This window comes from Serinus canaria, chromosome 4A (assembly GCF_022539315.1).
Source record: "Serinus canaria isolate serCan28SL12 chromosome 4A, serCan2020, whole genome shotgun sequence".
Lineage (NCBI taxonomy): Eukaryota > Metazoa > Chordata > Aves > Passeriformes > Fringillidae > Serinus > Serinus canaria.
Genome location: NC_066318.1, coordinates 8152172 through 8167840, shown reverse-complemented (window position 1 = coordinate 8167840; position 15669 = coordinate 8152172). Strand labels below are relative to the sequence as shown.

The window sequence follows — 15669 nt, the reverse complement described above, 5'->3', positions numbered from 1 at the left end:
GTGGCAGGAGACAAAGGACAGCCTGAAGGTTAGAGAGGAGAGATAAATAGGGATTATGAGAAATAACACAAGCAAAAAGGCTAACGATGTAAGGCAGGAAGGCTCAAATGGGGAGCAAAGCTCTGGCTTAGCTTTGACAAAGGTGACATGAGGGCCAGAATTTTCTAAATGTTGCCCATGGGAGAGCAGGGGGCTGGGCTGTTGCTGTGTGTTGATTTCTGCTGCATTGCATGTTTCGTTCTTCAACAAACTTACACTTTAATGCAGTGATTGGCCTCAACTCTTTAGCAGTGCCTCCAAATGGTGGCCTGCAGGCAGGCAGAGAGCACAAACTCAGGGTCACATTAGCGATAATGTACCCAAGGAGGGCTGTTCTACAAGAATACTTTGAAGCTGAGTGATACATCAGCACTTCTTTCAAGGAAATTGCCAAACGCCTTTATTACAACACTGCCCCTCGCTGCTGGCATTGCAGCCCTCCTGGTGTGCTAATAGGCACCAAAGACACGTCAACCACTTTGTCTTGATTTTAAGTCTGCAACTGAGGAAGTACTGATTGAGAATTTCTGCCCCTTTGCTTGCTCTCTGCGAGGGGACAGCGCCCTGAACATCACTTGAGAATGTTTAAGGACTTTGTCTCAGAAATGTGCCTTTCCACTGATATTTGTCTCTAAACACGAGGCCCAAGAATACCCACAAGTCCTTCCAGCCTGCTACACTACTGCTGTGCTCTCCCTGCGGTGCCAATTACCGGGGAGGGGCGGCTCGGAGGGGCAGCGAGGCTGCGGGGGATGCGCCTGCGGGCCGGGCTGGCGGAGCGGCTGCTGCACGGCCCGTGCCCTCGTTCGCGTGGGGCCGCGGGCCGAGCCGAGCCTGGGAGCATCCCTGGGAGCATCCCTGCGAACACCGCTGCCGTCACCTCCCTGAGATCGTGTTCGCAGCGCCCGACACCCGAGGGGAAGGGGCTGGCAGTGTCTCAGCTGTGTGTGTATAAAATCCCCTTCTTTGGACGCTGTCACTGCAGTTTTAGGGGGTTTAGGGGTTTGGTTAGCGGCTGCTGCATGGCCCCGTGCGCCGTGCGGGAGCGCAGCGCCGGGAGCGCGGGGTTGCGGCGCCGGAGGGGTCCCCGTTCCCGGCCCGGCCCTTCCCGGCCCCGCGCGGGGCGGTGCGTGCAGGGAAACTCCCCCGTCCCATATTCCAGAGGCGATCCCCCGCTCCCGCCCCGCGGGGAGCGCGCCCGGGGCGCAGAGCGCGGCCGCCCCCGCCCGCCGGCGGCAGGTGGCCCCGACCCCCGCGGCGCCGCACGTCACTTCCTCGCAAACTTTTTCCCGAGCTGCTCCCTCCGCTAAAGTTGCCGGCGGCGGCGGCCCGGGCCGGGGAGGGCGTTGGGGCCGGCCGGGCATGCCCGGCTCCCTGCGCCCGCCGGGGCACGGCCGGGCCGGCGCGGGCCGCCCGCGGCGCCGTTAGCGGGGCCGGCGGAGCCATGGCCCGCAGCCTGGACGGCATCGACCTGGCGGCGCTGCGGGTAAGCACGGCCGGGCTGCGGCGGGGGGACCCCTGCCCCGGGCTCGGGGCTGCCGAGCCCGCTCCTCGCCTCCGCGGCGTGTGCGAGTCTTCGCCCCCGTTATCCGGTGCCGCGCTCGGCTGCGGGGCGGCTGGAGGGCACCGCGGCACATCCGTGGTGGTGGCGGGGACGGCGGGGCGGTGCTGCCGTGCCCGCACAGGCACCCAGATGCCCGGGGGGCTCAGGGTGCAGCCTCGGGGCTCTCCCGCTGCCGCTGCCCGCGGGCTCCGGAGGTCGCGCTGCCTCGGCTGGAGCGGGGGTCCCGCGGAGCGCTGCGCTGCCCGGCTCGGAGCGCTGCACCGCGGAGCTCCTTCCCCTGCCAGGCTGGTAAAGCATTCCTACCGACATCCCTAAAGATGTTGTGAGTGCTGCGAAGAGAAAACAAATGGGAAACGAGGAGCTTCTGGATGCGTAGCGGTTTGGCTTTTGTGGCTTTTTTGTTGTTATTGAAGTTTGAGATCTTTTATGCCCCCCTCCTTTCCCCAAGCTAAAAAAGTCAGCGTTTACCTAGTTTGCCATGAATTTTTTATTGTTATTCTCTTATGTTTTTAATGTAAGCCAAACTTTGGCCGCGTTAAAAGCTGTGCTGTCAGTGTTTCACATCACAGAGCAGTGACAGGGCTGGGTGTTCCACTTGCCCTTTTTACACAGAAGCTGAGCACTGAGCACCCGTCCAACCCAGGCAGGGCTTTTGTGGAGCTCTCTGGACAGACAAGCAGGGAAGTGTTCAATTGTGGCAAAAAGCAGTCATCCCCAGACAGTGAAACCAAAGCAAGCCACTTGCTAAAAATATCAGGGAAAAAAGAAAGAGGGCTGGGAGAAGCGTTTGCGATGCTCACATGGCGAGGAGGGTGTTCCAGACTGGAGGCAGAAAGAGGAAAAGCAGCAGGGACAGTAAAGTTAGGAAGGATGGCAAAAGGCTTCTGGCTAAGCAAGCAGAAGTTTAGTCTGGCTCTGCTATGAGGTGTAAGGAAAAATAATGGAAGTTCTTTAGGGCTTTTGCAGATGAATCTCATCCTCATTATAAATAAGGATATAGTGTGAGTTTGAAAAGGAGTCATTCTGCAAAGCAGACAGCAGGCTTTGTGACAGAACCATCTGATTCACAGCCTCCAAAGGCTGAGAGCACTGCAAGTTTCAGCCTCCACAGGGGAAGAGATAAATGTCTCATTTTGGGAGCAACCCCTTTGAGCACATCAGCAGCCTTAGTTTGGGCTTTGTGCTCAGTAGGAAATGGGAGGCAGGTGAGGCTGAGCTATGGAAATTATTTAAAGACAGGTGCCTTGCCTTTGCTGTGTCTGAGGTGTTCCTGGGGCCAGGGGGAGCTGCTTGGTGCTGTGCTCCAGCCTCCCACAGTTGAGAGCGGGGTTATTTTCAAGCTGAGATTGCCCTGCTCCCCTCCAAATGGGTGTTCACCAGGGCTCTCCCCTTTTCCTGGAAAGAAGGGGGCCTGTGGATTCCTTACACTGCTGGGTTTGCCAGGGCAGTCAGGCTAAACATCCCTGAACTCTGCATCAGGGGCTGAACTCCAGAGGCTCTGTAGAAGAACTTGTGCCTCAGACACCTGGATCTTCTTTAGCTGCAGGGATGTGAAAAGTGCATTTTGGTTGTGCTCTGGTTGCTTTTCATTCTGCCCTGCAGGAGAGGGATGTGGCCTGGGTGCCTCTGGGCCAGCAGTCTTGCTCTGCTTTCTGAGTGTGCTGCTGCTGCTGGAGGGAAATCAGGGTGGTCACCATATGGTACAATGTATGGTGGCAGCTAACCTTAGAGTGATGAATGTTCAGGCCAGTATTTTGGCATCTTTCAAAGGGAATCTAGCAACTGGGCAGGCTGGTGAAGGGTTAGCTGGGCTTAGGTGGTAGCTGGGAGGAAGCACTACATCAGCAATGATATGTGGCTCCAAGACAATTAGGAAGGTGGCCCGTGGTGAACAATGCCAGCAAACAATGCACTGCTGCTATCCAAGCAAACAAAGGCAATCCAAGGACCAGAGCCCACATTAATATCCTTTATGACTCTTAACAAGGCTTGGTTCACTGTGGTGTCCTGATTAAAAGAAGAGATGGCCAAGTAATTTGGCTGCACTCAGACCTGTGGTGGCTTGAGGTGCTACTGCTCAGTTTGCTAGCAAGGGCAGGATGGGATTTGCACTGTATTAACTTTAATGCTAATGTTTATTTAGATAATTGTTAGGGTCTTTCTTGGAGTGTCAGAAGCCTTTAGAAGCAAACTATTAGGATGCTGAATCAGAACTAAATTTATTCAAAGAGGAAAGAGAAGCTAATTTTGAGACATTTAAATTACTATGTTTGCATAATAAATAAGCTTAGACAAGAAGAGTGAAGACAGCACATGTTTAAGTGAGAGAAGCAGTTGGAAAGTCCAAGTAGAAAATGCAGTTTAGGTTCCTCTGGGTTTCTGTCTACTGTGGGCACTTGTTAATTCAGCAATGCTGCTTTCTGCAGGAGAGGAGGTGAATTAGGGTGCTGCTCGTGCTTCCCATGGAGTGCAGTAGATATTGTGCATGGAAGCCCTTTACTGGGAGAGTTCCTTAGAGAGCTGCTGTGAGTTTTGCTGCCTGGACCAAGAGCTGCCCACAGCACAGTTCTGTGCACAGGTTTTTACCACCCACCAGTTGCTGTAGCAGTAGCAATGGTTTATTTGCTGACTTCAGCCCCACTGAAGTAAAGCATTTCTTTATATCCAGACTAGTCAAAACATAAAATGAGGAAATGAGAAGAAAGCAAAGAAAACTTCAATGAGATCCAGTATTGTAGACATTCTTATGCCTGTGCTTAAATCCATATGTGAGTGTTCCCATTGATTTCCTTTTTAGTGAGGGCTTTTGGAATTGGGGTTTAAGTCTAGAAGGCTTACTGCCTTGTTTTAAAAGAAGTGACGGGGAAAAAAAGACACAGACTGACCTGCAAGGGTCAGAAGTCATCCTGGTCTGATTTACACATTACTTTTTTAAAAAAAGAAAAAGTCTTGTAAGATTGACAGTCCAGGAGGTTTAAGATTAAAACTCATTTAACTTAAAACCAAATGAATTCATTAGTACTTTCAGTTATGGAAGTCTGGGCTGTGTTGCTCTGAAAGCTCTTGGCATCTATCGTGACAGTTGTGCCAATAAAGGTGGAATCTGCTCAGAAATGAAGCCTGTGTGCTTCCACTGGGGTTCTGCCAAGGTAAACATTTCTGTATCCAATATGAAGAAAGAATTACTTATATTAAAAGATTAACATATAAGTGGAGTGGAGAATAGCTTGATACCTCTAAAAAAAAAGATGTTTTGCAACCAGGGGCATAGAAATTGTACTTCTGAGATAATGTTTTTCTGTATCACGTCCCTCAGCAGTACCAACAGGCATTAACTGACAGGATAGATTGCTGAAACAGATGTGGTAAAACTGACACATGGACTTAATAATACTTTATACAAAATATATCACTCTCAGTGATACCATGGCAAGAAATGAGCTGAGTGATGAATGGGTTAGCCAGAAACCAAGAAATGATCTCTTGAGTTCTTAATGGTTTTAAATAAATCGCTCAAGTGAATTTTAACTGAAGCACCAGATTTTTTCATGTACTCAGTGGTTCAGGAGAGAGCATTGCCCATGCCTTGCAACAAGAGGGCTGCCTGTACCTGAGGGGTTGCAGCATGCAGAACCCCTGCTGCAGTGGCTGGTGTCAGAGCAGCTGGAGCTGTAGCACAAGGGTAGAAGTTGGTTCATGTGGAATGGTAGACTGATCACCTGACTCATTAATCTCTTATGTAAATTAACAGCAGTCTAGTTTGGGTTCAGAGCCAAGAGTTCAATACCTCCGTCAAATTCACTTTGTTATGTTTGCAGAACAGGAGAGCTGAGTGTTCTCAGCCTGCCTGTAAGTTAAGGTTGCCTGGTTTGGTACCTTTCCCTTCACTAAGGTAACTGGGCTGAGGTGCTTTATATTGTATTTTTTTCAATTCAGCTCTTTAGTTTTTTTGCTTTGTTGCCTTGTTCATACCAAGTGTTTCAGAGCAGAGCACAGCAGCTGAGTCTCCAGGCAGCTCAGTGCGGTAGGGCTTAGGAGCCTGGAGTTTCTCCTTGTTCTACTGTAAGCTGAGTCTGCAGTTGAATTCTAGTATTTTTCACACACCTTCATTTATTTGTTCTCTCTGCTGTTGTACCATCCTGCCAATCTTCACCAAGTTGTTTTGCATACAGACCTTTTGTGAAACTTGACTGAAAATGTAAACATTAATGCATTTCTTACCCTGTGATTTGGCAATTTCCCCTTTAGTGTGCAACACATTAGGAGATGTGCCTCACATATTTCATTTTGGTGGTGTACAATTAGTTTCTGCTATGAAGTGGTTGCTCTAATCCAAATAATGTTATTTCTTCTGCTTTTTGCAGGACCCTGCAGGAATCTTTGAACTGGTGCAGGTCGTTGGAAATGGGACATATGGACAAGTCTACAAGGTTTGGATCCCTCTTTGGTTTAGGATGAAGTTCTTGATAATGCTGTATTACCTAAAGCAGAAGTGAGCACCATTTAAGAAGGTGGACAGTTGTTCCAGTAATAGCCTGGTTTGTCTTGCTCTCTTTTCTGCTTAATGCAAAATGTGCTACCTGTGAAATTCCATGGCCCTTCCTCCTGTCCTGTTTTCATGTCTCTTTGCTGCCACAAGTCACATAAATGGCTTTTTAGTAACTTCCCTCTGCTCTGTTCTTATTTTCTCTTTTTCAAAATTATTTTAAAGGTGTCTGGCAGAAATTTACATCAGCAGTGGCTAAATTTGGCCTGGATTGGGTGAAGTTCAAAGCTCAGCCAGCAGTGCTCTTCAAGACAGAGGTGTCAATTAGCCCTGCTCTGCAGGAGGCCATGGAGTCTTTGATTTCTGTCATTACCTGTCACATTGCTTTGTCACTGTGGCATCAGAGCAGAGCCCAACACAAACTGCAGCAGTTAACATTGCCCCAGCACAGCACCCTGTGCACCATGCACAGCTCACTTTAGTCACAACAGCAAGCCTAGAAAAGTGTTCTTTCACTGTGAAGCCTTCCCTAAAAGTGATTAAAGAAGAGGAAATAGTTGTGATTAAATAGAGAACCAGGTCCCCATATTGAGAACGGAGGCAGAGGAAGGAAAAGGCCACACTGAGCCCTTGGAGGTGCCTCAGAAGAGTGGTGGTGCTGGAATAAATCTGTCTGGTGCTGCTTCTCCAGGTCCCACTGCTGACAAGGCCCTGCTTGGCAGGTCCTTGTGTGGGTGCAGGCTCTTTGTGCAGTGACCCCTCTGTGGAAAAGTACAGAGGGGTCCTGTAGCAATGCAGGGCTGATCTTCTTTCTCCATGGCACTGAATGCATGCTGCAGTTTGGATTACACCAAAGTAATCCATCACATGTGTCCATCACATTTTACTTTCCCTGTGTCCTCTGATCTATGAAATGCTAGCACTAATAGAGTGAATGAATGGAATTCTGGAATAATTTTGCAGTTTGTCTGGTATAGGCTTGTGATTATAAATATTTAAGTTCTAAAGTCGTCTCTGTTATCCATATACTTTACTCATATCATTAGAGCATGTTTTTATTTTCCTGAGGTGTTAGATTCTTCCATGCATTCAGAAACTACACATAGTAATTTGCACATAATCAAAGAAAAACTTATTTCAGGCTGAATAAATTATATTCAGAATTGCTAAATTGCTTTGTTGGCTGTGAAGATGATTCATATTTTAATATATGCAACTCTATAAAAATGAAAATAAAATTTTGAGGATTCATCATTAGGTTTAGAAAACCATGTTTAACAGATTTATTGAAGGAGAGTATTATTCATACTGAATTATTCCAGTTCCAGTTCAGGATCTTTTAAAATGAAATGGAAGAGGTATGAATTGTACACATAACAATGCTAGAGCTGAGCAGAAATGTTATAAAGATTTGTGTACAATAGCTGACTAAATACCAACAGATTTTTTTTGACAACTTATGAAGTAATAGGATATAAATATGCCAGTACTGGCAACTTCAGCCTTTGCAAAGTGTGAATTAGATGTGAAAAAAAATCCAGTGGTACCCAAAATTCATGAGACTTGGGCTTCATTATCTCTTGAAATTACAGGTGAGTTTTTCAGTTAATTCCTGGTTTCCACATGTTGGAATCCAAAGAACAATCCGATGTAAGAGGTGATTCAGAATAATGCCATGGGAGGTGCTAGCACAGTCCTCCCTGGCAGGAAGGGAAGATCGAAAGTAGTTGGAAATAGGGCATTTGCTGGTGGTTGGGAATGAGGAGTCTGACCCTTCCATGCCTTTCCTCAGTGCTGAGGAGCTGAAGGTCAGACTGTGTCCAGTCTCTGCACCATCTCCACTGATTGCATTTGGGAAAGAGAAGTTTCTGAACATCCCATGCACTGCTTCTGGCAAGATCTGTCCATCCTCCTGGGTGCTCCTGAGGCCAGGGATGAAAGTGGGTGTTCAGGGCATGAGCAGCTGCTCTCCAAATACAAGGGCCAGCATTTGTGAGGGTTTCTAGAGCTGCTCTGATCACTGAGGGCCTTCAGACAGCAGAGCAGTGCTTTGTGTCCTGTAACTGTCGGTGTCATCTGGGAGGAAGTGAGAAGGCTGAAGGTGTCACTGGGAATTCCCTGGGGTCTGTTGGGCCATGGCACTGCTGTGAGCTCTTTCCTGCTCCCATTCCCTGCAGGAGTTTAACTGGGTGGGCTCTGTGGCTCTGGAGTGCTGGGAGGTGCTGGTCCCTCGCCCTTGATGCAGAGCATTCTGTGCTGGTCTGTGCCTGTGTGTTCAATAAGAACTAAACTGTAAGTTTGGGGGAAGTGAACTGTTTTTTTCAAAGACTTCTGCTGTTGGTTTCATAATCTTTGATGAGAAGTGCTTCTTCCATAGAAGGCTGTTAGTGTATTTTCTGTGTTCCAGTTTTCAGTGCAGGGTCATTTTTCTGTGGAGTAAATGGGGAAAGGGAGATATGGGGCACCTGAAGGGGTTGCCATTTTTGAAGTGTTTGGGTCACACAATTTTTCCTGAGCTCTGGAGGAGGCTGTGAGACTCTGACAGTTGTCAAGATGAAGAGGAATTGTTCCTCATCCTTCTCATTCAGCCATGCTGTGAGAGTCTTCATCCTTCTGAAGCTTTCGTGGGCCAAATGAGGTCAGCAATGGTGTTCTGATGGCAAGAGGCATCTGACTGAGGCTTTTGTCTTCCTTATTTTTGGTGATGTGGATTAGCCTTCTCCTGGGCTTGCCAGTTTTTAGTGGCCTAGGGAAAGAGAGGCCAGTGTCTTTGGATAGTTCCAGGGACTGATGCCTTTGGCACATGGTCTTGGAGGCTGGTGATAAACCCTGACAGATTTGCAGCTGCTGTGTGTGCAGAATGGTTTTATCTTCAATGGAGTCTGAGGGCCCAGGGAACTTGAGAGGGGTGCTGTGGTTTGGAGCTGTGAGAGTCAGGGGGGAAGATGTGGATTCCCAGTAATGCAGCTGGTGAAGAAGCAGCAGTGCTGCTGCTGCTGGGGCTTAGCAGGGCTGGAAGCAGCCCTGCCTTCCTGCAGTGACTCTGCACTGCTAATATTTTTATTTCTCAGCGGTCACATAGGACTCAGGATACAAAAGGGAAGCAGATCTGAGTAAGGAAATGTATGGGGGTTTGGTTGGGCTTTTTTTGTTGTTTGGTTTTTTGTTTTTTTGGGTTTTTTTTAACACAGTTGCTTCTTGGCATTGAATCATGCTTCAATTGCTGACATGAGTTAGGAGTTACTTTGCTGCTGATGTAGAGTGGCAGGAGTGCAGCAAAACACAAATACAATGTTTCAGTTTGTCCTAATTTGAAAGTCTGTTAAGTTCTTTGTATTCCATTTCAGTGAATAACTGGCTGATGTAACTGAGTTGGGAGTGGTGGGGGGAAGGAACGTGGGGGTTTTTGAGGCTGGGGATTGTGTGGAAAGAATCACCTGACCATGCTGTTATGGAGTGTTGTATCTGTGGACTGTATGGTAAACCATAATTAATGGTAGCACCTGGAAGGTTAAATGTAAGAAAGAATTATGTTCTCTATAATACAGATAGTGAATGTGTATAAGCTGAAAACTTTTAAACCATCACTTCTATGGGTGGGTCAGCAGTAGCCACTTTCCAAAGATTGTATCTTGGGGCTAAAATGCAATTTCAGAGTCTCCAAAGTGCTGCAGAGATGTTAAAAATGACACATAATCTCAGGTTGTTTTGTTGTCATTTGTGGTGAGTTACAATTTTCAAGCTAATCTTAGTCTTCAAGGCACTGAGATTTTGACAAGTCAAGAAAGGAAATCAGTTGTACTCTACAGGAATGACAAAGTGCTACTCTCTGTTTCACTAGAAGTTGATAAAAGTGCTTGTTTGTCTATCTGTTTGCTTTATTTTGGTTTTTGGTAGTGACGCCTTTTTCTCGGTCCTAAAATTAAGAGCCAGACACAGTTAAGAGATGAGAGTTTTGACTTTGGTGTTTAACAAGGATCTGTATGGTGCAGCAGTTGTCAAGGTGGGATATGCCAAAGTGCACACACAAGGTAGATCACATTTCCAGTTTTATAGACCTTGCACATTAGCCTATCTAATGAAGCTGTCCCACAGAGAGGCGTGAATGAATAGTGTGACATGTCCCCAGACAGGTCTAATCCTGGTTTGCAGGATGTGTTCTGAAGGGGACCTTGGTTTCTCAGGATAGTGTAGGGTTCTCCAGCCTCCAGCTGTGAGACCTTGGCATGTTTGGTCTCCTGGCCTAGCAGAACACCAGGGCTGTGCTGAGATACCAGGCTTAAAGAGTTAAGAGTATGCGTGCTAAGGGTGTGAGAATACATAAATGTATAGAAAAAGAAAAGGTAAAACCCATCATGGCAGCAGTAGAAGAGCTGATTCTCTTGTCCACATGGAAATCTAGTTAATGACAGCAGGTAGCAGTGTATAAAGTCACTGCCAGCAGTGCTTGGGATGAAGGCAGCAGCTCATTGCACAGATCCTTGGTTGGCTTGTGCAGACAAATACTGGAGATTGCTGCTCCTGGCCACAGGGATCTCTCCAGGAGAACGTCTGAACTCCATATGTGCTGCTGCCATTGCAATGAGATATGAAATGCTGTTTGCTTATGAACGGGTTGCCTTGAAAACTGAAGTGTGTAGGGCTGCAATACCAACAACACACTAGAGAGGTGTGGGTTGGGGCTTTGGTATTTAACTTCTTCCATTTTTAATGAGACCCTTGAAGTCTGCATACCCCCAGGTGTGTTTCTTCATCTTCTCTCAGTTGTCTGCAGATCCTAAATACCCTCCCATAAATGTCTCCATGCCTTTCTTATTGCTTCCACACCACAATTGTCCTTTTCCTCCCCCATCAGAATGGCTGTGGAGCTGGCACCCCTGATACAAGGAGGGCTCTTGTGTCTGCAAGAGCCTGGCAAGCAAATCAGGAGATGTGGTTATTTTCCATGCTCTTGTTAGGGCACACCTGGAATACTGTGTCCCATCTTTGCTCCCTCAGTTCCAGAGAGACTTTGGGAAACCAGAGAGGATTCAGCAAGAGGCAACCAAAACATTTATTGGGTTGAAGAAAGGCTGAAGGAATTGGGTTTTTTCAACCCTGGGAAGAGAAGGCTGAGGGCACTCTAGTCACAGTTTTCAGGTGCTTCAGTGATGGTTAGTACAGGGATCCACAGGCAAATGGGTTGCTCAGGAAAAGTTCCATCTGGTTGTGAGAAAAACATTCTGTACCATGAGAGTGAGTCACCACTGGAATGGTTTCTCATGGTGGTTGTGGAGTCACCCTTGCTGGAAATATCCAAATATGTTTGACACTGTCTTGGGTATTGTAAACTTAGTCCCTGCTTTTAACAGAAGGTGAGACCATGTGTTCCCAGAGGTCATTTCCAATCTCAGCTTTGAGTTCAAGAAATGCCTACTATCAACCCAGCCTATTAGGGTGTGAATTACTAACTTCAAAAACAAAACCCTCCCACTTCTGTATTAAATATTTCTCTATATATATGTGTAGTAGTTTATGGTGTGTATTCAATTGTCAGAGTCAGGAGCATTTTTGTGCTGGGTTTTTTGGGGTTTGGTGCTGTTTGGTTTTTGTTTTTTTTTAATCTTGCCTTCCCTGCCAATTTGCACACTCAGCACTGGATTTTAAAATAGTGGATCAAACAGGCAAAATTAATTAGCAAATTGGGGAGTCCTGGTTCTAGTTAGTGAATATTTCAGAGGAACTTGATTAAGATTCTTAGGAGCCAAACTAGTTTATCAAAAATAGAAGAGTAAGCATGTGAAAAAATCATCCCAGCTGTGGAGTGCTTCTATACAATAAATGCTCTGGCTGAACAGAGAAATGTACAATAATTAGATGTGCCATTAGAGAGTAGCAAAATCCTTGCACATAATTTGTTGTCAGGCCTCCTGCTTTCAGCTCCTCCATATTTTGGCGCTAAAAGCCCATGTGGGAGATTACAGTGCATTTTCATCCTAAACTGTTGGCATTTTGAGCTCATGTTGCATAACACTTCAGGTTTTGTCACTGGGTCATGCTATTTTGAAGGTAAGAGAACGTGCTAAAAATGCTCTGCTGGTAATATGAGCATGGTAGGAAGTAGTTCAAGCTCTTAATTCCCTGCTCCAGCACTTTGCTGTGCTTTCAGCACCTCACCAGTGACATTGATTTCAGTAATCCTGACTGCTCAGTGGCATCCAGATTCAAGCAATGTGCAGGTACATCAGTGTGACCCGTGCTCCACGGGCCTGAGTTCTGCAGTATCTGACCTACTCACAATTATTTTCATGGTGTATGATATATGAATTTGTGGAACTTGGGGGAATAATTGTAATTGTCTATTTGCAGTGCAGAAAACCATGGCTATGACAGTTAATGAATGAATGACACATTACTTTAAACAGCCAAAAATCTAGTGTGCTGTTTAGAGATGTTTGAGCTGATTCCCATGGCAGGTTAGCTCTAGTAACTACTTTTTTCACTGTGAACTGCAGGATTTTAGAGCCTAGTGAGGACATATCACCTTATCTGTGTGTCTCTGACTCTTTCTTAGAGCTCCTTAGGAATTGTACTTTCCAGGTCTGCTTTAATGTCCTGAAGAGTGCATGTGTGTTTCTTTGAAAGTCCTTCTTTGGTACCTCTGGGCAATAGCTAATAAAGTATAATAAAAGGAACAACAAATCAGTTGGTTTCCTAAAATAAACCGAGGAACTATTTTTCAGCTGTTTGTAGTATATTTTTTATTTTTCAAAGTCCTTGTGTATTTTAAGTCTGCTCTTGTAACCTACTGAACCTTGTGGAGTTTGTGAAAGGTTTTCAAGATTTGCTTTAGAAGCCCCTTCTCAAAGGCCATTTATTCCCCATTCCCCACTTCCACCCTTGAAAACACAACATTTTAGTAACTTCTGAGGTCTTACATCTGAGCAGTGCAGAAGACAGACTTTGTAGCAAGCTGTGCCCTTTTCACTGTCCTGCATAAATAATGAGATCAGCTGCTGTGCAGTAGCTGGGTGTGGTCTGGGCAGCCTTTAGGAGCTCCCAGTGTGTGAAAAATGCACTTTTTCGTTAGATAAGAGAGGGGCTGATGTGGGCAGCTCAGGAGATCTTGCTTCTCTTCTTGCCTCTGCTTCCCACCATGGCCAAACCCTTGAATTTGCTGGAAATGGAGCTCTTTGTGTGAGTGCAGCTGGTGAAATGGAGGCAGCCCTTGTGTCTGGGCAGCACTTTGGGATTGTGGTCAGGAGGAATCAGTGTGCTTATGGAGGTGATTTGTGAAAATTGGTCAGCAGCCACTTCCTGAACAATGTGCTGCTTGAAAACCAGTTTCACTTGAATCCAAACATGGGTTCAAGAGAAACCAGAGTGGGAAAATTTCAAAAAATGAGTTGGCTTTCATTTCCAAACTTTGCATCAGAAATGTCAAAACATTACTTTTAATGTCCTTCATTTGAACATACATTTAAATTCAGCAGGATGTTTAATAGATTGGGGAAAAAAGGTACAGTCATACTGAATCTGGCATGACAAAATGAAATGTGAATATTAATGTGAATTATTCTGATTTTATATTCCAAGAGGAGTGTTTGCAACCAAAAGCGAGACCAGTTGGCAAAATATTGACATTTTGTTGGTGTTTACTGAATACTGGAATTTACTAAATTCTGTTTTCTGACTCTGTGGTTGCTACATCTGATGTGAGCTTTTTCATGCAATTTTTTTTCTTGTATCTCTGTTGTTAAAAATGGAAACATTTAGAGGAAAAGGTCATAAGACAAATATGTGATGGCCTTCTGAAAAGAAAATTCCTGAAGTTCAGTAAAATGTAGATATCTTTCTTACTTAGTATGCAGAATTTGGCAAGGCATTTCCCCAGTATTTAAAAATAACAATAGAGTAACCAGTTTACTAATTATTTCTGTTGCAGTAGATTTGTCTACTTCTGTTTTACTCTTGGCTTTAAACCTGTGAACAATTATACTAAAATTTGCAACAAAACCATCATGAAATAAATATGCATATGACTTAGATAATGGATTCTCAAATGTATTATTTACACAGATTTTTCATTATGTTGTCTTGTTATACGGAAAAAGGAAAGAGCTAGAAGAAAATAATATTTGTTTTTTGCAGTCTAACATGAAATATTTATTGTAACAGGCTTCTTGCAAACATTCTGCCCCCAGAAGCCAAATTGTATCAGCAGATATCTGATTGCCTTTTATTGTGACCAGAGGGCCAAGGTAGGAGTTGGGGGGCAGCATTATCTCTCGTGCTTTGAAAATCAAATTACTGTGGTGAGGTCTTGCAGTTTTCCCGTGTTTAGCCCTGCAGAAGAGCACAGGCAGCAGCAGTGCATGGCTGGGGGCACCAGACCATTCCTGCTTTGGGATGCCTTTGGGATGAAGGGTGGATTGTTCCCAGAGGCACTGGGCTGTGCTTTGCTGTCCCTCCCAGTGGAAGCTAGCCAGGTTTTGGAGGAGCAGGGGTGCCCCATGGATCCATTGAAGCCTGGCACGGCTCAGGGAGGGGTTTGAGCCCGTGGATGTGCTGCACTGAGGGCACACTGGGCTTTTTGTGTGTGTGCACATCAGCCTAAGCAGGTCTGACGTTTCCCAAAGGCACTGGAGCTCCGGGCTCTCCTGCTGGTGTTTGGGGGGCACATGCAGATTGCTGGTGCCCAACTGGGGCAGCTCCCCTGGCAGCAAAGGGCTTGCACGGGGAGAAGGTCCATGCATGGCAACCTGCACTCCAAAAATGTGCCTGGGAAAGGATGAAGGAATAGAGAGATTGACTTTCTTTTGGACACTTGGAAAAAATCAGCCTGAACTCTTTTGAGTAGAGGAAGATAGAGAACAGAGTCTGGAAACTCAGGTCTCTGACAGCACATGTTGGAGTATAAAGAACTGAGAGGATTTTGGACTCATCCTTTCCTGTGTTCTCCTCTTTCTTTCTTTACTCTGTGTTAGTTTCTAGGTACCCACCTCTTGGCAGACTCTGCATGGCCTGTATCCCTGCCTTGCATGATGGAGATGCAGTATTTTCATGCTGGTGAGGGAATCAGCCTGTGCAGACACTGTGGGAGTGCCCGGGTTTGCAATGCACCTCCTGCATTTGTGAGGCTGCTCAAAGAGTCACAGCAAGCTCCTGGTCAGGCCTCATAATGTCATTTGTCTTCCCACATCTGTCAAAGTCATGGTTCTCTGACCAGGAATGAAAAGAAAAGGCCTTGTCAGAGCTGGGTGGTGGCTGGAGCCTGCATGGCACTTGCCCTGTCTGTCACACAGATGGGTTTTCAGTGTCAGAGGGAGTACATGAAATATCTGGCTGGAGAAGCTTTTGTGTTTGCTGTATCCTGCACTGTTTGCATTGTTCTGGCAGACCTCTCCCTTTGAAAGTTATTAATATTAAAATAGAGCAATTCTTTATCATGTGGAGATGTCCTTGCAGCCCAGCTCTGTCAGGGGTGGCTGGGAAGCTTCAGGCCCCTGTGTGGGATGGAGGCAATGCTGAGCCACACCAGGGCTGGGCAGGGATTGTAGGTGCCACTGGAGTCTGGCTGGAGATGAGACTGTGGTCTGTG

The 15669-nt window shown here is 46.2% G+C and overlaps 1 protein-coding gene across 3 annotated transcripts in view; it reads left to right on the top strand.

Moving 5' to 3' along the window:
* Window positions 1-1324: 1324 nt before the first annotated feature.
* Window positions 1325-15669, top strand: part of NRK (Nik related kinase) — an 86356-nt gene continuing 72011 nt past the window's right edge. For 2 of the 3 annotated variants that reach the window (XR_003944931.2, XM_030228824.2), the window contains exons 1-2: window positions 1328-1525; window positions 5968-6033. Coding sequence is in view for 2 of the 3 variants with exons in the window: in XM_030228824.2 (XP_030084684.1) it covers window positions 1484-1525; window positions 5968-6033 (108 nt within the window). In the remaining variant the exon portion in view is untranslated. Of the gene's footprint in view, window positions 1526-5967; window positions 6034-15669 lie in introns of all 3 variants that reach the window. The other variant, XM_030228825.2, reaches the window with a different exon arrangement.